General features: G+C 38.3%; 1 protein-coding gene across 4 annotated transcripts in view; it reads left to right on the forward strand.

Moving 5' to 3' along the window:
• The window catches only part of bahcc1b (BAH domain and coiled-coil containing 1b), a 182,559-nt gene that overhangs the window by 43,491 nt on the left and 114,239 nt on the right, over positions 1–24,829 (forward strand). For 2 of the 4 annotated variants that reach the window (XM_061967477.2, XM_061967482.2), the window contains exon 1: positions 17,922–18,605. The exons of 1 other annotated variant lie outside the window; for it this stretch is intronic. In XM_061967477.2, coding sequence (XP_061823461.1) covers positions 18,502–18,605 — 104 coding nt within the window. In that variant the 5' untranslated portion in view covers positions 17,922–18,501. Of the gene's footprint in view, positions 1–17,920; positions 18,606–24,829 lie in introns of those variants that run through there. One more of the 4 variants, XM_061967478.2, reaches the window with a different exon arrangement.

Consider the following 24,829-nt stretch of genomic DNA (forward strand, 5'->3'; position numbering starts at 1 on the left):
CAGGTTTAACATCTGATTCTTAACCTATCACAGCTGTGTCACACACACACAAACACACACATAAATATCACGTACACACACATTCCCACGGTCAGCACTGTCTTACAGCAAAAGTCAGGGGGTTACAAACTTTTTCTACTGAGGGACACATACAAAAAATGTATAGGATGTGCGGGCCAATTTAAAATGTTTTATACATTAATGATGCGAAAATCAATCCAATTTAGGTCAACGCATGCTAATCTATTTGAACAAACGTCTTAGGTTTGTGTTGTTGGTGACAGTGCAAATTAGTGTAATACTGTATGTAATAACTAGATTGAGCAATTCCTGAAGGAATTGTGTGTGAATGCTCCAATGCTGAAGTTGAACTGAAATCCTGGAATTTTTTTTTAGAAGTGTTGAAGTAGAGCACACAATTCACAAACAGGCTGAATATTCTGAAATTGTAACAGTTTGAATCAGATGAAAAATGTACGAGTTGTGGAACTTTGAAGAATGTCCCATTGATTTCAATGGGAATTTCCCAAAAATGTGGGTATTTCGGGAAAACTGGGAATTTTTTTGAAAATCGTATAAAAAAAACCAACCTGAATGAGTAACAAATGGTTGGTGTTGGAATTTTTCAAATTGGTCGAAATTTTTTGAAGAAGTAACATGTTGAATAGAGAAATAGTATTACGAAATTTCTGGAAAACCGGGATTTTTTTCCAGTTCAAAAAACAACTTCGTTTTTGTCCTGATAAAGACAAATGTTTTGACGGTAGAACGGTTGAAATGCGTTGAAAAATGTGAAAGGAGTAGTCGCCAGAAAAAAAGAGTGTAAATAGGGCTTTGGACAAAAAGGAATTCTGGAAAATCCTGGGATTTTTTTGAACTTTGAAAAAAAGTAGTTTAAATTTCCAAGATGGTGGAATGTGTTGAAGGTGGAATGGTTTGAATAGGTTGAAATATGGCAATGGTGGAAGTTAGAAAAATGGCTACTTCATTTTGAATGGGAAAAATGCCGCAGAAAACCTAGAATTCTGGGAATTTGTCATGGGAAAGCCCGCGATTCCCAAATAGGCTGAACAGTTTGAAGTTGGAACGGTTGGAATCGGGTGAAAAATGAATTGTAGAGCGCGCCAAAATATAGAGAAGTTGAATAAGTTTAATAAATAGATGCATTTTGGTGTAGAAAACCATTTGTGTGAATGCTTTGGAGCATTCACACAATTAGGAATGTGACGATCGATAAGACAATTTTCATGAAAAAGTGGGACATCGCCTTAGCAGACATGCATTTCAATGCCGATCACAGACGTCAAACCCCTCTGGCTGACATTGTATTTATTGTAGTTCCCCGCGGCTGACAAGCGGCTAGTACCTAATTATGTGTCTTCATACACAGGGTGGAGCCGCTTCCCTAAATTAACAATAATCACCTCCATTACGGAAAATAGACTGCATGTCTTAATATTTTAAGTAACATTATCAAGTATCATTATCACAGGAGGACGTTGCTTAACATGTTACACACCGAGCGCAAGCCAGGAGATGTTAATAGCTACGCTAACCACTAAGCTAGCATTAAAAATACACACTAAAATGTGCTTAGTAAAGTTTAAGGCTATGTTCACACTACAGGGTCGGATGTCCTATTCTGATTTTTTTTGCCAAATCTGATCTTTTTTAATGGTGGTTCACATTACAAAAAAAATGCTACGTCTAATGTAAACGCAATCTGACCCGCACGCAGACATGACGTTATGACGTCACACGTGCTGCAGTGTTAATGGAAGTAAACATGGCTTCAATTCTAGTAGGTCTAAGTCCTGGCGCGTTTGCGGCAATTTCAAGGATTTTGTGCAATCAAAGTCAACATTTTCTGAACAGAATTATTGCACAAAGAAAGTTAATAAGGTAGAGGGCGAGCATTTTGGCTCTGTCAGTTTGCGGGACATTTGCTTCGATGTCTGCTCCAAAGAGCATGTGGGCGAGCAGTCGGAGACAGGAGTGGTGAAACATTGACGTGAGTTCCTAAAACATATTATTTGCGCCCGTTCTCTGCTCATTTGTCAACGATTTATTTTGCAACAGTCTATTTTGATGAAGAATTTTGGCGCTTATGGCTTTTTTAATGACGTTCTGGTTGAATGAATGCAACCTGAGCATTCACACTGCAGTCGTATATCTGGATAATATCCGCATACGAGGCCTGGATCGGATTTGAAAAATTCTGAATTCCACTGTTCACATTGACGTGAAAAAATCCGATACAGGTCACATATGTTCAGAAAAAACAAAAACTAATTGACTTGCAGTGTGAACAAAGCCTAAGAAGTGTAGATGGAACCTCGTTAGAGCAGAAAGTAAGCATCTACTAACAGGAAATTAACAAGTAGATTAATACGAGTGTAGAGAGAGGACAATATAACAACAACATTGTTGTAAGAGGAGGGTGGATCGATCCATGTCAATCTGTGCCAAAGCAAGGGTTTGATTGATTGATTTTGATTGAAACTTTTATTAGTAGATTGCACAGTACAGTACATATTCCGTACAATTGACCACTAAATGGTAACACCCGAATACGTTTTTCAACTTGTTTGATCCGTTAATCAATTCATGGTACAAATATATACTATCAGCATAATACAGTTATCACACAACTCAATCATCAGAATCAGAATCAGAATCAGCTTTATTGTCATTACGCAAGGTAATGAGATTGAGGCCATTCCATACAGTGCGATGTGTGCATGCTAGAAAAACAATGTGCAAATATATAAAAATATAAAAAATGTAGAAGTGCAATGAATATGGTGTGAAATGAATATATACATGAAAAAAAACCAAAAAAAAAACAGGGTGGTTGGTGGAATGGGTTATTGCACCGAAGAGAAGGCAGTTATGAGGGACAATGGGGCAGTCCGTTCAGGATGGTTATGGCCCTGGGGAAGAAGCTGAGTCATCAGAGTATATACATTGAATTATTTACATTATTTACAATCCGGGGGGTGGGATGTGGAGAAGGTTGGGGCAGGGGTGGTTAGGTTTGGTTGATATCAGCACTTCAGTCATCAACAATTATATCATCTGAGAAATGGACATTGAAACAGTGTAGGTCTGACTTGGTAGGATATGTACAGCGAGCAGTGAACAGTATATGTATCAGTATATGATCGATAATAGAGTGATTAGGGCAATATTTATCTTTTTTCAAAATCTTTAATATTTACAAACTTGGGACTTTGAGGGCAAAAACCAAAGGATTTAAGTCAGTAGTAGATAATAGTTTTTGATTATTTTAGTTGCCGTGTACAATTACATTTATTTAGCTAAAACAATTGTATCTTAATAAAAGAGAATATGAAACCAGTTAAAATATTGTGTTGATATAGTAAAGTACCACTGATAGTCACACACACACACACACACACACACACACACACACACACACACACACACACACTAGGTGTGGTGAAATTACTCTCTACATTTGACCCATCCTCTTGTTCCACCCCCTGGGAGGGGAGGGGAGCAGTGAGCAGCAGCGATGGCAGCGCTCGGTAATAATTTTGGTGATTTAACCCCCAATACCAACCCTTGATGCTGAGTGCCAAGCAGGGAGGTATATTGTTAAACTGTCAATAGCAATCACCATTAACAAAATGGAAAATGTACAGTTAACACATGTGATCGGAACTGGTATCGGCTGATCTCACTCAGGGATGATCGGTATTGAAATCGGCAGAATAAAACCCTGATGAGAGCATCCCCAGTAAAACATCTCAATATAGTAGCAGTTCAGGCCAATCACTGCTGTGACATTGCTCCGACAAGATTCCAGCAGGCTGCCTGCCTGTCGCCTCGTCGGTGGATGGTGTTCAAGGTGTCTGGTTGGTATCTCTTTTGCGTGTCCCCCTGGACGTCGCCAGTGGTTGGGAGGATATCTCCTCGGGGCGTGTGCTGCATCCAGTTGGCCACCTGTGTCGGAATAATGGATGGAGTGTTGTAACGATACCAATATTTTGGTACCGGTACTAAAATTAATTCGGTACTTTTCTAAATAAAGGGGACCACAAGAAAATTGCATTATTGGCTTTATTTTAACAAAAAATCTTAGGGTACATTAAACATATGATTCTTATTCCAGTTAAGTCCTTAAATAAAATAGTGAACATACAAGACAACTTTTCTTTTAGTAGTAAGTAAACAAACAAAGGTTCCTAATTAGTCTGCTGACGTATGCAGTAGCATTTTGTATCATTTTTCATTCTATTATTTTGTCAACATTAAGGACAAGTGGTAGGAAATTAATTATTAATCTACTTGTTCATTTACTGTTAATATTTACTTACTTTCTCTTTTAACATGTTCTATCTACACTTCTGTTAAAATGTAATAATCACTTATACTTCTGTTGTTTGATACTTTACATTAGTTTTGGATGATACCACAAATTTGGGTATCAATCCGATATCAAGTCGTTACAGGATCATACATTGGTCATATTCAAAGTCCTCATGTGTTCAGGGACATATTTCCTGAGTTTATAAACATAATATACCTACTCAGTGGCCTAGTGGTTAGAGTGTCCGCCCTGAGATCGGTAGGTTGTGAGTTCAAATCCCGGCCGAGTCATACCAAAGACTATAAAAATGGGACCCATTACCTCCCTGCTTGACACTCAGCATCAAGGGTTGGAATTGGGGGTTAAATCACCAAAAATGATTCCCGGGCGCGGCACCACTGCAGCCCACTGCTCCCCTCACCTCCCAGGGGGTGAACAAGGGGATGGGTTAAATGCAGAGGACAAATTTCACCACACCTAGTGTGGGTGTGACAATCATTGGTACTTTAACTTTACTTTATATACATTTTTTAAAAACGAAAGAAGATGTTGTAATGCCAAAAAATATCGACGTAATCATAGTAGTATCGACTAGATACGTGCCTGTACTTGATATCATTACAATGGATGTTAGTTATAGATCCACCAATGGCGTTTGTTTACATTTTGATGCCGGTGAGCTACGGTGTGTAGTGAAGCATGTTTAGCTATTCCTCGTCCTGCAGGGATGATACTTGCAAGAAACTTACTTTATTTGTCACCATGGAGACCAGGCTTAGTGATTTAGAAGTAGCTAAAACACTGCCGACGGCGGATGGACGCTAGCTAGCTAGCCATGTCTTAAAGCATCTCTTCCTGAGGGCGTTTCAGTGTTATAACTTCACCTTTATCGTTAGTTTTTAAGCCAAAATGCATCCATTCTCCCTTTTCTGTCTACACACTGTGTCTGCTTGTAAGTACTCCGTGATTGTGTGCCGCCGAACATGCTCGTCTGCTCGTAAACCAGCAATGTCACGACGTGACTTCGATGCAGGCGCTTGGGGGGGTGCAGGACCGGTACGATATCGTACCGAAAATGATTCATTAGTATCGCGGTACTATACTTATAACCGGTATACCGTACAACCCCAAAAACAAGCTGCAGGCCCAAAATGGCCCCTGGGCTGCACTTTGGACATAGGCAAAGGCAACCATCAGATATATATTTTTTTGAGTTTGCAAAATCATTCCAACATCATTATTAACTGAAATGCTTATCTCCTTACATCTGGCCGCCTTGGTTAAAGACAAACCAGTATTGTCTCCTTAGCAGCTAGCTTGTTTAGTGATGAATATTACAGATGTTTCCTGTGTACGTGTGGTGGCGGCATAATGATAAGGCCCACTGTGAATACACTGGACTATTTCAAGACTTTTTCCAGCCCTTATAGTAACAAGGAATGGAATTTCACATACTATATGTATTTATGTACAACCTGACATTTGTAGGTCTATCCCTCTGAAGTGTGTTTACCCAACAACACAGAGAGAGAGAGAGAGATAGAGAGAGAGAGAGAGAGAGAGAGAGAAAGAAAGAGAAAGAGCCCGAGAGAGAGAGAGAGAAGGGTTTTAGTGGGAAAGTGGCCTTGGCTTGGATTGTTCTAATGAGGAGCGAAGAGTCGCGTTTCAGGGCTGCAGGCGTTCCTAGTTTGACTGAATGCACTACAGTTGTTCCTCATCAGAGTTGAAATAGATGGATGGGGTGAGTATGTGGATGGCATCTATTTAACCATTCAGTAAAGGGTCAGTGTAAAGCGCACTCTCCTGCTACAGCTTGGTTGGGAAAAAAAACAAAGATCGGGGGCTTCGGATTATGACAGGAAGAAAAGAGCTGAGCTAGAACAGAAGAATTTTTAAAATCAAACAGATGTCTTGAAGGGTCTCTTGTCGGTCTTTCTGTTCTTAGGAGTTGTTGATTTCATGCCAAATATTCTACACTTTTATTCCAATTTTTTGTGTATTTTTTATGTTTTATTTTAAGTGCTTGCAGAATTTTGAAGTGCTGACAAACCCAGCCTGAAATAAGCAGCAACAAATTACAATGCAACCCCAGGGGCTGAATCCAGTAATATTTTAAACATTGGAAATAATGTAAATAAAAAGCATAAAGTAACCATAATACCACCTCTGTTTTTCAAGTAAGTTTAAAATGTTTACTTTCATAAAAGTATAAATAGAAGTTAACTCCTGCAACAAAATGGATGCAAAGTATTTGTATTGTGTTTATTTAAAGGACAATGTGCAGTTACATTAAGAAGATGGCTGCACCAGATTTAGCAGCATGCTAATTTCCATCTGTAGTCCTTGTGTGGTGCATCTAACATACACAATAAAATTACACAGGATTGAAAATACACAACAAAATTGAAATAACATAATGATAAACAATTTAATATACAAGTACAATACATAGAGGGTATGTGAGTTACAAATCAGTGGGCAGTCAAATGTCTTGGAAAGTGAGGTAACTTCATACATACTTTGTGCTTTTTAACATTTTTAACTGATTTCCATGTGTAAAAAAAAAAAATTAAAAAAAAGTAAAAAGATATTGAGAAGAAATTTACTATATATGACTAAATAAAAAAGAAATAGATAAATGTACTGAATATGATCAAGAGGGGAGGAAGAATTGTTGAAGTGGCCTCAACTTTATATACTATTTTCAGTGTTATCCAAATGCTAAAGGAGGTTAGCTGCTCTATAGTACCCCTTAATAAAACCAAAATGACTTTGATGACATGACTTGATGAGAAGGATAATTCCTTACACAAACTCACCTTCCTTCATAACACTTTTAATCACTTTCTGCTGTATTACAATGTGCAAAAAAAGGTAATTGCTCTATAATATGACTACATTTTTTTTTTAAATTATGCATGATGAAGAGGAGAGGGAGAATTGTTGAAGTAGACCTTACCATATACAATTGTTAAGTCTCATCCAAATGCAAAACAAGGATTGTCGCTCTATAGTGCAATTAAATAAAACCAAAATTGAAAAAAACTTGGTGACGTTGCCAGGTGAAAATGATAATTACTCAAACAAAGTCACCTTCCTTTGTGACACTTGAACATTTTCAAATGTATTTCATGTGTAAAAAGAAGTTAACTGCTATATCAGGGGCCCGGAACCTTTTTGGCTGAGAGGGCCATGAAAGCCAAACATTTTAATATGCATTTCCGTGAGAGCCATATAATATTTTTTAACACTGAATACAACTAAATGCTTGCATTTTTAAGTAAGACCAACATTTTTAGAGTATAATAAGTCTCTTATTCTTTTTAATAACATTGTTATTCTGAAGCTAACCAATAATAAATAAATACAGGTGTGGTAGAAAACGGATTGATGGATTAAAATGCATGAGAATGTTTTATATTTTGAACGTTATTTTTAACACTGTGATAACCAGCGTAATTATTCATTACTTATCAATGTCAGCTAAGATTTCTCTGAGAGCCAGATGCAGTCATCAAAAGAGCCACATCTGGCTCGAGAGCCATAGGTTCCCTACCCCTGTGCTATATTGTTGACTAAATAAAGTTATAATAAATACATGTGTTGCATGATGAAGAAGAGGGGAAGAATTGTTGAGCTGGATTTAACTTTATATAACATTTTTGGGGGCCTTCCAAAATCAAAAAACAGACTTGCTGCGCTATAGTACAATACAACTAAAGTAAATACATTTGGTGACATGAGTAGATAAGGATAATTGTTCAAACAAAGTAATCTCCTTTCGCTTTTTAACATTTTCAACTGTATTCCATAAGTGAAAAGAAGTTAACTTCTCTATTATATGACAAAATAAAACTAAAATTTAAAAAAATGGATGAACATTTGCTATATGATGAAGAAGAGAGGGAGAACTGTTAAAGAGTAACAGTAACTTTATATAACAGTGTTAAGTGTCATCCAAATGCAAACATTTAAAAAATGTTAACTGTCACACAAGTGTAAACAATAAATGATGTATTCACCAGAAACGCTGATTACACTTTTACGGATGCAGACGCAGTGGCAAGCATGGAAAGGGAAGGATTTTGACTTCTTCGCTTGAGAAGTACAAGTCTCTTCACATTGCAGTGTATGTTATGTTTGTCTTTGCTCGTTTTGTTTCCCTCAATCCTCAGTGCCATGCACTGTTTTATTGTCAATAGTGCAGTGTGTGCGTGCTTTCTTCTTCTTTTGTTTACTGGTGTAAGGCCCTTTTTGTTACAACTTGCCTGTGCATGAAAAGTGCTATTTAATAAAGTTTGATTGATTGTTGTTGATGTGAACTTCTTGTTGCTGTATCCAAATTTTACTGAGCAGTCAGGACAGGTTCTCACTTGAATTCATGCATGAGGGTGGTTTTGTGCAGCTGTAGAACCAGGAACAGAAACGGCTTCAGTTGTTTATCTTCTACTGTTTAGTGTAAAACCGCATAGCATAAATGTGCGGTATTGCCTTGAATTAGTTCATAAAGCAGGCGTCAGCCTTATAGTCAAATAAATGTGCTTCTGTGTAGGTGTGGTTTATCTTGATACCTCCTTCCTGTCTTACCCATCAATCATCACAAAGCAATAGCATCCAGGGTGGTGTGTGTTGTTGCTTCGGTGTGCAGAATACTTTCATAGTTTCAACATGATGTAAGGGCTGTGATGGAATACAGTGACTTTGCTTGAGCTTGGATAGTTTGTCTGTTGGGGCATTTTTGCTGAATATTGTGTCTTTAGATATGCTTTTTAGGATGTTTTTTACTTGAAAGTATATATTTTGCAAAGGGAATAAGCGGTAGGAAATGGATGGATGGATGGAGTATAAACAGTAGTACATTTTTTGTACTTAATCTCATGTTGACTGCACTGCGAGCTTGTTCTCAGATGAATATGGAGGATTTAATATCAAAGGTACACTGTAAAAATTACCAGGATTTCACATCATTTAACAAGCCTAAGACTAGACCTGACCAATTGAAGTCTATAAGCATGAACTGATGAAGCCGACGACATGGATGAGAAGCGAACCAAACAGTCCAGTTGCGACCGATTGAATGCCCTGAGAACATCATTTAACAGTATTTTTCACAGTAAAAAACTGTAATCAAAATTTATTGCACGTAACATTACAAAAAATTACTGCAAAATTATAATTCCTCTTACATTTCACAGCAAGTAATAGCAATTAATTGTTTTTGGGGTTTTTACAGTAAAGTGCTGAAAATGTTATTGTGAAAATAATGCAAATATTATTATTAGATTTGTTGTCATTTTACATTAATACATTTACAGTGTAATGTACTAAAAATATATATAATATATATGATATTGGTTGCCAGGTTTGCAATTTATTTGCATCATTCTGGAGATTTTGGACATTTTGCAGAAACAGTGCTTAACTTTTTGTGCACTTTCTTATTAATATAAAAAGACAGCACTCAAATATATATATATATATATATATATATATATATGCTGTCAATTGATTAATATATTTAGTCAGAGGTATGACACTTTCTAATTTTGGACGGGAAATTCCTTGCTTAATTGATCTTAAAAAAAGACCCCAGTATTCTGACAAAAACGATTCTATTGTCAGAATGTCTACTCAGACCATTTTTAAATGTTTTACTTAATTAAATCATTCATTTGATCAAAGTTTCATAACAGTTTTATCCAAACTCCTGTCACAATGTATTTTGAAGCAGAACTTTCCATTAACCTTATTCAACTTTGCACTGGGGTATGCATTTAGCTGATCACTGACGACCCGTGCTGCCTTTCTGTGGTATACATACAGTACATACAATACATAGTTAATGCATTCATTTCCCATATTTCCTTTATTACATACAATAGTTTGATTTAAATAAAGTCAAACATAAGCAAAAACGCCTATAAGCTCTCATTCAAATCATTTGGCTTTTGCCCCCCAAGTCCCTCAATTTGGACAACAAACATCCTAAGAAAACCAGCATCCTCAGTAGGCATTTGTTTATAGGTATATTTCTTTTTTTTTTTAAATTGCGCTGGTATGCTAAATGCAATTGTCCAATGCAGAGAACGATGGTTTTCTCTGGATGTAAACAATATATTTGAACAATACAAGAAATAGCACACAGGAAGATAAGAACAGGGTTGGTTGTCAAACTTTACGGAATTGCTCATCTTCATCTTTAGCATCTTTCAACAGTCATTGCCACATTAAACTGGAAATCTATATTGCTCTTTTTCCAACTCATTCTAACAAACAGGTAAGTAACAATCGAAAACGTGTGTGAAAAACCGACTCCATAACGGGAATGGTTGTCAAACTACAGGGTCGGTTGTCACGTAGGTATTTTAATGGGAACAAGTAGACCAAACTAAACATGAAAGTTTAATTTAATTGGCAAATTGACAAATAATGAACTTAAATGTATCTTAACACCAAATGATCACGCAACATGAACATATTTAGGCCAGCCTGATGAAATGTATGAATTCAGGCTGTCAAAAATCTAAAGTTAACTTGTGTAATTAATAGCAAAAAATATTGCGTTAATCATACAGTATATGTATTCAGATTAATCATGCTATTTAGTTTGACTGTACATGCTCCTTTACCTTCTCAACACGTGTTGCTATTTGGTCAGAGATCAGGTCAATGCGTACCCCAGTGCAAAGTTGAGTGAAGAGACTAACTTTTGTGCTCACTGGCAAATTTCACTTCAAAATACACCCAGATGGGTCTTTTGATAAAACTGTCACTGAGTTTCAAGCAAACAAATTCATTCAAGTAAAACATTTTTAAAAATCCTTTAACATTCTGACAAAAATTGACATTTGTCAAAATATTAGGTTAAATTAAATTATGCAAGTTAGTAATAATCTGTGATTAACTATGATTAATCCAAATTCAAAAGTGTCATTAATCTGATTGAACATTTTAATCCATTGACAGCACCAGTATGAATATACAATGGTACCTCAACTTAATAGTGTTTTGAGGTAAGAGCTGTCTCTTAGCTAATTGTTATGATTAAAGTTGCACGCAAATATTTGAGCTACAATCATCCCCGCCATTAGTTGCCGTAGCATATGAACCCCGTAAGATCCGACCAAAACATCCTGTCTTACTCGTAAGCATTAACGTATAGTTAGAGATCAACATAATTTTGTTTTCCAACCACTGAAACAAAGAAAGTTAGTGTGAAGGCAACGTTGATTTGAGTGTTTTGAGTTAAACTGCACATTTTTTGGAAGTTTGTCTATCATTCACAATCTTTATGAGACAAGATGACGTATATATTTTCTTGATGCATTCTAACTTGTAAATAAACATAAATAAAAGTCTGCTTACAAAAAGTTCTCTATTCCACCCATAAATCCCTCTAAACAACCATCCAAAAACTGCCAACAATACTCCATTTACATTTCCTGACTTGAATATTAACCTATTAGTGATTTTGTTATTATAAGCACTAATGCAGGCCAACTATTTATAGCACCGCTGTGATCAGAGGGAAATAGCCAGCTGTTTACATCATCGGCTGGTGAGCTGCTTTCTCGCCTCGAAGCTTGTGAAAGTTTATTCGACATCATATATAATGTCTCTCACCTTGATAGTAGAAGGATGATGACACAATCCGACAATTTGGTCAACTTTGGCATCTAATTTCGATCCAGAAATGGCGAGAAAGACACAAAGTCGCTTGGTTCCATGTATCCTTACAGCATGTACTGTATATAAAACATTGATGGAGATGTTTGGATGTTTTTAGAGGGCTTGATAGGCGGAGTAGAGCAACTTCCAAAGGCTCCATTGTAAGCAGACTTTTGATCGCATTTATTTACTGGTTAAATTTCATTAACAAAAGAAAAATATGTGTGTTCTTGTCTTACATAAGGTTTGATAGGCAAAATAAAAAAAAATAAAAAAAAGTGCAGTTCCCTTTAAGAGCTCAGTCAAATAATCAATTAGGCTTGTAAGTTGAAGTACTACTGTATGAGTACCGTATTTTCCGCACTATAAGGCGCACCGGATTATTAGCCGCACCTTCAATGAATGGCATATTTCATAACTTTGTCCACCAATAAGCCGCCCCGGACTATAAGCCGCGCCTACGCTGCACTAAAGGGAATGTCAAAAAAACAGTCAGATAGGTCAGTCAAACTTTAATAATATATTAAAAACCAGCGTTCTAACAACTCTGTTCACTCCCAAAATGTACGCAAATGTGCAATCACAAACATAGTAAAATTCAAAATAGTGCAGAGCAATAGCAACATAATGTTGCTCGAACGTTAATGTCACAACACACAAAATAAACATAGCGCTCACTTTCTGAAGTTATTCTTCATTCGTAAATCCTTAGTCTTCGGTGTCCGAAGTGAAAAGTTGGGCAAATGTGAGATCCAAAATGGCCGGTTCCGTCTCGTCGAAGTCATCGGAGTCAGTGTCACTGTTATCCAGCAGTTCTGTGAATCCTGCCTTCCGGAAAGCTCGGACCACAGTTGTGACCGAAATATCTGCCCAGGCATTTACGATCCACTGGCAGATGTTGGCGTCGTCTGGCGCTGCCTCCCTGTCTTAGTGAATGTGTGTTCGCCTTCTGTCATCCATTGTTCCCACGCAGTTAGCAGTCTAGCTTCGAATGCCCTGTTGACACCAATATCTAGCGGCTGGAGGTCTTTTGTCAATCCACCCGGAATGACGGCGAGTATTGAATTAAGCGCGTAAGCGTGTCTCTCAATGTGATGTTATGAGCTAGCAAATATAACAACTACACTACCCAGCATGCAACGATAGTTACGAGCATGCGCGGTAGCCCTGAGAAGCGTTGTATGCTGGCAGTTAGAATGTGGTTATGAGCATGCTGTGAGTAAACGTTGAGAACTCAGTTAACACGCCTCGTCTGCATTATTTATAATTAGACAGACAACACACTTAATAGGAGCCATTTTGGGGTCTTTACATAAACACACAAATGGAAATGAAACGTCACATATCCCAGCATGCACCGCGCGCTTCTTCGTCATCCACTGTTCCCACGCAGTTAGCAGTCTAGCTTCGAATGCCCTGTTGACACCAATATCTAGCGGCTGGAGGTCTTTTGTCAATCCACCCGGAATGACGGCGAGTATTGAATTAAGCGCGTAAGCGTGTCTCTCAATGTGATGTTATGAGCTAGCAAATATAACAACTACACTACCCAGCATGCAACGATAGTTACGAGCATGCGCGGTAGCCCTGAGAAGCGTTGTTGTATGCTGGGAGTTAGAATGTGGTTATGAGCACGCTGTGAGTAAACGTTGAGAACTCAGTTAACACGCCTCGTCTGCATTATTTATAATTAGACAGACAACACACTTAATAGGAGCCATTTTGGGGTCTTTACATAAACACACAAATGGAAATGAAACGTCACATATCCCAGCATGCACCGCGCGCTTCTTCTTCTTCCGGGGGCGGGTGGTTGCTTACAGTAGAAGAAGAAGCGCTTCCTGTTCTACCGGGAAAAAAGATGGCGGCTGTTTACCGAAGTTGCGAGAACGAAACTTTATGAAAATGAATCTTAATATTTATCCATATATAAAGCGCACCGGGTTAAAAGCCGCACTGTCAGCTTTTGAGTAAATTTGTGGTTTTTAGGTGCGGCTAATGGTGCGGAAAATACGGTATATGTGACAACCAAACCTAGAGAGAATGTGACGAGCAACCCCAACTGTGACATTTTCTGCAAGCATCAAGGCTAACAACCGTGTTGAACTAGTTAGCTAGCTAAAAACTATAGCTTTCCCTGTACACTTAAGGGTAACGATTGATTTGTGTAAAGGCCTGGAAGACAAACTGAGGAGCTGAATATTTTCAATTTGACCTGGAAAAAAGTTGAGCTGTCTAACTTTAGAGAAAACAATGTACACAGTAGGTGAGCGCTGATCCCAACTGCGTACATTTCCATACCACAATTTGAGAGACATCGCCAACAGCAGCCCTCATAACACCATTAGCACCTCAGCGCTAGCCCAGCCAGTAGCCACAACAACAACACGGCACTTCCTCATTATGCACCAATGACTGTTATGGTGAGCGGGATTATGAGCATCAACATTACAACACAAGTACGTTGTTTTTTGCACCTTCTCTATGCTCTGTATTGCTGCAATATTTATAACGGTTTGTTGTGGATTTTATTTCTTTTTTTTAATGTATAACTTATCGTTTAATTTATGTAATTTAAATATTTTAATTACTAGCCTGTTCAACCTAAATGTCACAAAATTCCATAAGAATAAAACAAGTTTTTGTGGGGGTTTTTAGTTTAGTTTTTAGTACAATTACAAAGCACCGGTAAAGCACCCGCACCCTTTTTCAAGTATATCGATAAAGTATTGGTTGAAATGTAATCGATACCCATAGCCAGGGCCGTTTGATGCACGGGCTTACCTGGCCTAAAGGCCCCCAATCAGAGTGCCCCGATTTTCACGGCGTAATATAATTAATGGTGTTCATAGCTGGTTTCTTTTTATTGATTGAGACTTTTATTAGTAGATTGCACAGTACAGTACATATTCCGTACAGTTGACCACTAAATGGTAACACCCGAATAAGTTTTTCAACTTGTTTAAGTCGCGGTCCACTTAAATCAATTCATGGTACAAATATATACTATCATCATAATATACACAACATTACACAAGGCGAATCAGTAAAGAATCTGGGTATTATCTTCGACCCAACTCTCTCGTTTGAATCACACATTAAGAGTGTTACTAAAACGGCCTTCTTTCATCTCCGTAATATCGCTAAAATTCGTTCTATTTTATCCACTAGCGACGCTGAAATCATTATTCATGCGTTCGTTACGTCTCGTCTCGACTACTGTAACGTATTATTTTCGGGTCTCCCTATGTCTAGCATTAAAAAATTACAGTTGGTACAAAATGCGGCTGCTAGATTTTTGACAAGAACAAGAAAGTTTGATCATATTACGCCTATACTGGCTCACCTGCACTGGCTTCCTCTGCACTTAAGAAGTGACTTTAAGGTTTTACTACTTACGTATAAAATACTACACGGTCTAGCTCCGTCCTATCTTGTCGATTGCATTGTGCCATATGTCCCGGCAAGAAATCTGCGTTCAAAGAACTCCGGCTTATTAGTGATTCCCAGAGCCCAAAAAAAGTCTGCGGGCTATAGAGCGTTTTCTATTCGGGCTCCAGTACTATGGAATGCCCTCCCGGTAACAATTAGAGATGCTACCTCAGTAGAAGCATTTAAGTCCCATCTTAAAACTCATTTGTATACTCTAGCCTTTAAATAGCCCCCCTGTTAGACCAGTTGATCTGCCGTTTCTTTTCTTTTCTCCTCTGCTCCCCTTTTCCTTGAGGGAGGGGGGGGGGGGGGGGGGGGCACAGGTCCGGTGGCCATGGATGAAGTGCTGGCTGTCCAGAGTCGGGACCCGGGGTGGACCGCTCGCCTGTGCATCGGCTGGGAACATCTCTACGCTGCTGACCCGTCTCCGCTCGGGATGGTGTCCTGCTGGCCCCACTATGGACTGGACTCTTACTATTATGTTGGATCCACTATGGACTGGACTCTCACAATATTATGTCAGACCCACTCGACATCCATTGCTTTCGGTCTCCCCTAGAGGGGGGGGGTTACCCACATATGCGGTCCTCTCCAAGGTTTCTCATAGTCATTCACATCGACGTCCCACTGGGGTGAGTTTTTCCTTGCCCGTATGTGGGCTTTGTACCGAGGATGTCGTTGTGGCTTGTGCAGCCCTTTGAGACACTTGTGATTTAGGGCTATATAAATAAACATTTATTGATTGATAATGCAGTCATCACACAAGTTAATCATCAGAGTATATACATTGAATTATTTACATTATTTACAATCCGGGGTGTGGGATGTGGAGGGGGTATGGGGGGGTTAGGTTTGGTTGATATCAGCACTTCGGTCATCAGAGAAATGGACATTGAAACAGTGTAGGTCGGACTTGGTAGGATACCTACTCAGTGGCTTAGTGGTTAGAGTGTCCGCCCTGAGATCGGTAGGTTGTGAGTTCAAACCCCGGCCGAGTCATACCAAAGACTAGAAAAATGGGACCCATTACCTCCCTGCTTGGCACTCAGCATCAAGGGTTGGAATTGGGGGTTAAATCACCAAAAATGATTCCCGGGCGCGGCCACCGCTGCTGCTCACTGCTCCCCTCACCTCCCAGGTGGTGATCAAGGGTGATGGGTCAAATGCAGAGAATAATTTCGCCACACCTAGTGTGTGTGTGACAATCATTGGTACTTTAACTTTATATGTTATCCTGTCAATCACGCTCAGCTTTGTATAGCGATTGTATACGCCCTCTCTCAGCAGCGTTGTTTAATTCCTACTGCTACTACCCAGGTCGCCAGGGTGAGAGTCGATCGTGCTGACTACTGAGTTAAAAGCATGCGCCCATCGCAAAGGGGATGTATTCATGAACAAAATCTTTTTAGAAATGAATTATATTATTGAATTGTTGATTGGTTGGTTGGTTGAAATGTATTTAAAACATTAATGCAATTACAAGTGATATATCATATAGTTTACACATTTACGTTTCTTTTTACAACATGTTCGAAAAGGAGTAGGAAAAAGCCGAAATTATTTAACCCAACCCTTTTCCAATTTATAGAAATTTAGTAGCACATATTCACTTCCTGTCCTCATTTTGTAACATAATTTACATCAATGAACACAACAGATATCCTAATAATAGTTAAGTCAGGTATGGTTCACATATGAGATTAATAATATCTCATTTTCAATAAGGTCCAATATGTTCATCCTTGTACTTTGTAAACACTTTTAGTTGGAACAGCCTCTTAAACTGGATCATATTAGTACATTGTTTAACTTCTTTCCTTAATCCATTCCATAATTTAATTCCACAAACTGATATGTGAAATCATGATTTATTTATTTTTTAACTGTTTTCAGGGTGGGGAATTGTTGAGTACCAACCCTCCCACCACAAAGGCGACAGTACTTCCCCTGTATGATATCCATATTTGGATCAATTACATCATAATTTGAGCTGCGGTTGGGATGAATTCCCATCCACCTGAATTCCACACGAGGAAACCTGTTTTCCATTTCTGCATGCACGGAACCCAATATGTAGCTTTTATGGTGCGCACGTGCATTCACGCCTCCTGTGTTCCAGACGTGGTCACGCGGGGGTTAACGTCGTGACGTCTAGTGCTGCTGGATCAGTGACCTGCTGGGGCACTAAGGTGGGGGCTGCTGTGGGGGAGGCTAGGAAAGTGTAAGGGCCTCGGGTCTTGCAATTATTTACCCTTGACGCTTCTTCAGCTTCTTGGTCTTTTTTTACGCCGTCACTTATGTGGCGCGTTAAACTGGAGAGAAGTGGAAATTGTCCGATTCTAATATTTATTTTACGGGCATTACAAACAGGCCAGAAACTCCTCATTCTCTCTCTTTCTCGTTTTTACTTCTTTTTTTTTTTAACACTGCCTGGATCGCTTGGACGTGATCAAAGGGAAGTGCGTGGAAAATGCCGTGGACTTTACCGCCAGTGCTAAATGTTTATAGTGCTCCTCCAATTGGACCAGCGTGTGCGTGCCTCCGTCCAAAATGCTTGTAAAAAGCTCTGCAACGCATCGGTCATTTTTTTTTTCTTTGCACTATGACCCCCAGTCGGAAGTTGGCTCTATTATTGAGTAAACTATTGCACATAAATAAGACTTTTGTAGCCAGCTTGGAGCATTTATCCACCTTTTCCGCACGCGAGCCGTGCACATGTGTTGCAACTTCTGCAAAGAGAAAGAAACTTGAGGACGTAGAATGATTGTTTTAGGCCTTGTGCGCCTTCTCCACCCCATTGCATGGATCCGGATCAACTCTAATCACATTTGCAAACAAAACAATAGTGGTTAGATAGAGGTGTGTGTGTGTGTGCGCGTGTGTGTTTGTGAAAGAGAGAGAGACACTTTATATGTGCTAGCAGGAGTGGGAGTGGGTGTAACTCGCAAGATAATGTGCCTTTGCCCCCTCCCATGATTTAAAAAAAAAAAGAAAAAGAAAAAAAGCCAAGAAAGCTCCCTAGAAGAACGCGCAAGGAGAGTGTGTCTCCATTCATTTGCTGGTTAATGCTCCTTGGCATAAATTTACTGTTACGCGGCGTCACGGTGCCTCCCGTCCACGAGATTCGGTGCTTGTCTTCGGGGGGAAATCCCACAGCAGGGGACATAACGTAAGGAAGCTGCAACTATTTGAAGTTATTGCAATAGGCACTGCTATTTTGGAAAGCTGATTGTTGATTGTGCAAAGTTAGACAGAAAAATAGGCTGCCTTTTATTTTTGTTTTTGGTGCATTTTGTTAAATTAACCAAACCCGTGTTGTCTAATTTATCATGTGCAACTACGCACTTTATTTGCGTTAAAACTCCTCATTAGGCCGCTTGCGGTCGGTCTGAATCGGATGTGTTGGATTCCCTTTCAGTGTTTGGCAATTTAGTCAATGCAATTGGACGGATGGATGCTTTATGACTCTTACGTGACAAATTTGTCTTGGAAATCGAGTAAATGTTGGAAGGTTTGTCAATTGGGGCCTCTTGAGGGCAATGTGGTGTCAAAGAGTGGAGCATACATGCCGATTCAAGCATGTCAAATGTGCTCTCCCTTTAGTTTTGCACCATAGACTTGGCCAAAGCTTGCGTTGCTTGTATCAGCATCAAACACACACACACACACACACACACACACACACACACACACACACGCACACACAGGATATCTCAACCATCATGACTAAATGCTTACTACGCACTCCTTCCCAACCAGCTAGTCAGCCTCAGTCCATCATGTTGGTTTCAAATAAGCCCCTACAAATAACACACACATAAAAGAGACAGCTGCTTTAACCACTGACTACATCACACACACACCCACCATCACACACACACACGTCTCTGATTTTAATACAAAAGACTTAAGAAAAATACAGAAATGTTTTTGTTTGAATTGTTAAGATCAGCATTATTTTATATGATGTAATATTATTTATATCATATTTAGATATATTTCAAAATATATAAAACTTTGTGGAAAATGCTTACCATAATCATTACGTCATTCAGAATCAGAAAGCCTTCATTTTGACCCAAATCCTGCATTTTGGGCAATTCAAAAGGTTTCTTGCATCAATTTTGATTCCCATTATTTCTGACATATAACATAAAAAAATATTATTTTCACTTGCACAATTTAACCTGCCTGAAAAGTGTAAGCAGATCTTATTTAATTATTATTTATTAATATACTGCGCTCGAGTAATTCCTGATTGTTTGACTTCTTGTGTTTAAAATGTTCACAAGCAGGTGAAACTCCAAAAATTAAAATGTGGTATCGTGCAAAAGTCCATTTATGTCAGCAATTTGACCTCAAAGGTAAAACTAATTTGTGATATAATCATTATATACAAAGTGAGATATGTCAAGCTGCTGTAATTTTAACGATCATGGAATGGAAACCCCCGATTTTCTGAGATTTTAAATTTGAGGTTTTCATAAACTGTAAGCCATATATCATCAAAATTATATTATAATTATCAGCCTATGTTTTTGAGTTTCACTTGTATTACTGTTTTCTAGAACCGTGACAGTAAGTCGGTCGATATCTTATTCACTAATGGAAAAATAAAGGGGGCAGAAACACCTTCTACATTAAGATAAAATAGAATAAGCTATGAATGAAGCAACAAACTATAAAGAGAAGCTTTTCTTATACACTTTTATGTCCCTGAAATGTATAGCCATGTTAAAAATACATTGTCATTAACAATCTAACAATAGTGACAGCTTCCTTAAAATGTTTTTGTTGAAGTCATTCAAAGAATCTTCCCTTCACCATAGTGTTATGTTGCACTAGGTCATGTGACCTTCTGACCCCATGCTGCCCCACTATACGTATGGGCTCCACTGTGCTAAGCCCAAACAAAACATTCCTGGACATTTTAGAATTCAGCAAAACATGTTAGTAATCTTCAATGAAGACGGTTTCTGTGTTTTCAACCCTTGCGTGCAGTGCTTTTTGTATTGTAGGAACATTTTAGTCAACATTCAGGAGATAAATAGACCCCGTAGAAACATAGTCAAATACATTGTCTACATTTAAAATCCCCCCTCGTCTCCCTCCCTGCGTGAATATAAAACACATGTAAGTTTAGCATGTACACACGCAAGACAACACGCTATGGCTATAAATTGTAGCGTTAATACAGCCTCTACCTGCATGTTTTGATGGCCCATAAATACATGCTTGCATGCTGCTGCTCTTCACGCAGGCCTGGAGCTGATTACAGTTGGATATATATCTGTGTGACAGGTACTAATTTGGCGTCTGAACTATCTCCCCTTCGTCGCCATCATCTCCCTCTAAAAAAAAAAAAAAAAACCCCACCGTTTACATCGAGCCGCTTATGTGAGACATTCTTTTGGTGAGCGTCTTTCTCATTTGTCTGCACAACCGCCAGCATCTGTGCATAAAAAGGTCACATTGTGTGTCCATCTTCTGACTTCATTGTGTCTTTTGCGTGAGCGTCGTGATATTTATGGTGTCTCGGTCACCAAAATAGTTACAAAAAATGTATGCGTCTTTTTGTGTGACACCACCTTTCAAGGGAGCCTATTGTGTAATTCTATCAGAAATAGGACGGCTGTCTGTTTTAGAGCGGTACCCGGGGAGATTCTCCATTTGGTCCTCATTTAAACCAAGAATGTTTCCCGTTGGCTGTGAATTATGACTTTCTTTTAAGAGGGAAAAGGTGGCCATATGGTCATATAATATTAAAGTCATGGCTGGCATGGCACCTACTTTAAGTCAATTTAGTCATTTGCTGCTAATGTTGACCTTTTTCCTTACAAAAGCGCAACTGTGTGTGTGTGCACGGCACACTGAGAAGGCAAAATATTAAGGACACGGCAGTATACGGCTGCAGCAACAGATTATTTGAGTATTGGAGTAATCTATCGATTATTTTGTTTGATTATTCAAGTAATCAGATAAAATAGTGGGTTAACTCATGTGATTAATCACAAGAAATAATGGCATTAATCATGTAAATAGGCCGACTAATCACACAATGGATTTGGACTCTACATGCTCCTTTAGCTTGAGCGTGGATGGTTACCTGAAAGGCTGTATACGGGTTGTTGATCAGGTCAATGCATATGTCAGTGCATATATGAGTGAAGCGACTGCAACTGGTGTGTTCACTGGATAATTTCATTTCAAAATACATCCTTACTGGACTTCAGATAAAACTGTTACTAAGGTTTGAGCAAATCATTGTAGTGCACTCAAGTAAACTTAACCTTTTTTTCTTATTTTAAATGTTCCTGAATTATATTCTGACAATAAAATTGCATTTGTGTCCAAATTGTTAATTTAAATTAAGCAAGTGAGTGATTAATGATTAATTCAAATTCAAAAATGTGATTAATCTGATTAAATTAAAATTAATTATTTAGTGGCACTTGATAAACCACACTATGGAGCCTCAATGCGTATTTTGAGGAAAATAGTACAAAAAATAATTTTCTGCCCGCTTGCCGCACCCATTATTCCTTTTTTGCTAATAAATACACAACATCAACAGTGAAATGGCACTTTTCACACATGTGCAATACTTATGAAAAATAAATAAATACATCTCCGCTGTTGGCCGCCACACAGATCACGACACCCACACACTGCTCTCATGTGCATGCATGCTCTGTGTAGAAACTATGTCCGCATATTTAGTTGCGGGCACTCCAATGCAGTCTGGATTTCATCAATTTTAATACACACACTCATTTAACGATTAATCGACACAACAGAATATAAATCTATATTTAATCAATATATATTTGCAGGCTACACAGCACTAGCTCAATGGACCAATGTTTCTTTCTTTAGTTTATTTATGAACTCACTTACATTATAATATCACACATAATTTCATATAATTTGTCTTTACATCATGTCCGAAAAGGAGTAGGAAGAAGCAAAGCGTCTTTAGTCCTACCCCTTTCCCACTTCACAGCGTTTACAAATACATATGTTCATTTACTGTCTTCTTTTTGTAGCACAATTACATCAGTGAATGATTAATACAGCAGTTGTTGCAATAGGTAATTAAGTCAGTCATGATAAACATACTGAGATGAAGAATATCCCATTTTAAATAAGGTTGAAGGTATGTCTCATAATTCTTCTTCTTTGTACTTTGTAAACACTTAATTTGAACAACCTCTTAAACTGGATCATATCAGTACATTGTTTACTTAATCCATTCCAAGGTTTAATTCCACATAGTGATATGCTAAAGGTTTTTAGTGTTGTACGTGCATACACATGTTTTAAATTAGTTTTCCCTCTAAGGTTATATTTCTCCTCTTTAGTTGAGAAGAATCGTTGTACATTCTTGGGTAACAGGTTATAGTTTGCTTTGTACATAGTTTTAGTTGTTTGCAATTTTACCAAATCATTGAACTTCAATATTTTTGACTCAATAAATAAAGGGTTTGTTTGTTCTCTATATCCAACATTATGTATCAGTCTAATCGATCTTTTTTGTAACACGGTTAATGAATGAACCGCACATTTGTAGTTGTTAACCCCATATTTCTACACAATACGTCAGATATGGTAACACTAGTGAGCAGTAGAGAACATGAATAGATTTTGGGTGCAGAAAGTATTTTGCTTTGTTCATTATTGAAATGTTTCTTGCCACCTTATGTTGGATATTTTTATATGAGATTAATAATCCCAAAAATCTAGTTTATTTTACCCTTTCAGTGTCAAGGTTGTCCAATGTGCGGCACACGCGGGCCATTTGCCGCTCTTTTTTTGGGGAGCTTTGCTGTATATTAGAAATTAAAGTGGACTCACATTTTTTTTTGTTTTTGGACCATGCGGGAAACAAAAATGAAATAGCCCAAATCCACGAAAACAGGCACTGTATACCAAAACTAAAATGTCTGACCACCTGTGCATCTTAAAACATACTGCAGGTGTAAGCAGACACCCTCTTGATGGATATACTTTAATAATATTCTCTCTCTTTGAGCGGTGCTAAGTGGGGACCCCTGAAATACATACATTTTCGACAGTGCATGTTTCTAAAATGTATTTGTTGTTAGTATGAGGTATTGGTGAGTGGATGCTACATGTATTTCTAGTATTAAAAAGTATACATTGGAGGGGCAGACCCTTATTTTTAATATATCCAATCATATATTTTTAGAAGTGAGTGTGCACTGTGTTGTTAGGCACATATGTAATGTTTTCTATTCAGTCAAACACCCCCACCGTCGTCTCAGTTGGCCGAGTTGCACCGCTTGTGGGCAGGCATAGTAGCCGGGGGAATGTGAGGCTCCTTGGCCCAGAGAAAAAGAGTCTCCACCCGGCTAGTGTGAGGCGCAGAAGTGCATGGCCCTATAGAATGGAAAGCGAAGGAGGGGAAGGTGGAAAGTGTCAGTCAGGGACGCTTCACTGCTTGAGGACAATCCGAGTGCAGGACCGCTCTGTTTCAAGAGCAATCAGTCAATCCGCATTAATTATCCGTGCGCCCCCTATACTTCCCAACTCCCAACCATCTACCCCCATCCTTCGCACACTGCAGGGGAGTCACACACACAACCCCCACGTTTTATGTGAAAAGAACCTGCAAAAAAATTCTGAAAAGCTAAAGGCATATTGTGCATACAGTGCTTGAAAAGGCATTCTTAATTGTCCCTGTTACATTGATAATAAATGTGAACTATATGTGGCATATATGCAAAATTATTTTAGCCTCCCGACCTTTAAGATTTTGTCTGGGATGCTTATGTGGACCGGACGAGCACATCTACATCAAACAATAAATAAAATATAAATTATCATAGAAATATCAATATTCTCTTTAGTAAAACATAACATGTATCTATACTGTAATTGTTAAAATGTATAAGATTACTGTAAATACTGTAATGGCATGGAGTACATATACGCTACAGTTTAACAACATACATTTTATATGTGGGAATATATATGTGGTGCGTATATTTGTGTGAGGTATAAAGACAAGGTGGTGTGAATGGAATGGAAAACTATAATTCTGCTGGAATTTTCATTTTCCTGAGGGAACGCTCCTGAAGGAATCAATAAAGTACTATCTATCTATAAATAAGTATAAGGCAACTACATTGACAGGGGTTGCATGTTTTGCAATTTTTACAAGAATATATATAGCTCACCAGTTTGATGCTTAAAATACTGTATGTAATATAAATATACATGTAAATAAATGTGTAATGCTTTTTAGATGGACACATATTGAAACATATAGTAGGCCTATATTGTGTATAAATAATATAGCAACTGTTGTCAGGGTTTTATGCAACACTGTAAATATACATTTGTGTGTGTAGTATAAGGACACATGCATGC

This window comes from Nerophis lumbriciformis, linkage group LG11 (genome assembly GCF_033978685.3).
Source record: "Nerophis lumbriciformis linkage group LG11, RoL_Nlum_v2.1, whole genome shotgun sequence".
NCBI classification, from domain to species: domain Eukaryota; kingdom Metazoa; phylum Chordata; class Actinopteri; order Syngnathiformes; family Syngnathidae; genus Nerophis; species Nerophis lumbriciformis.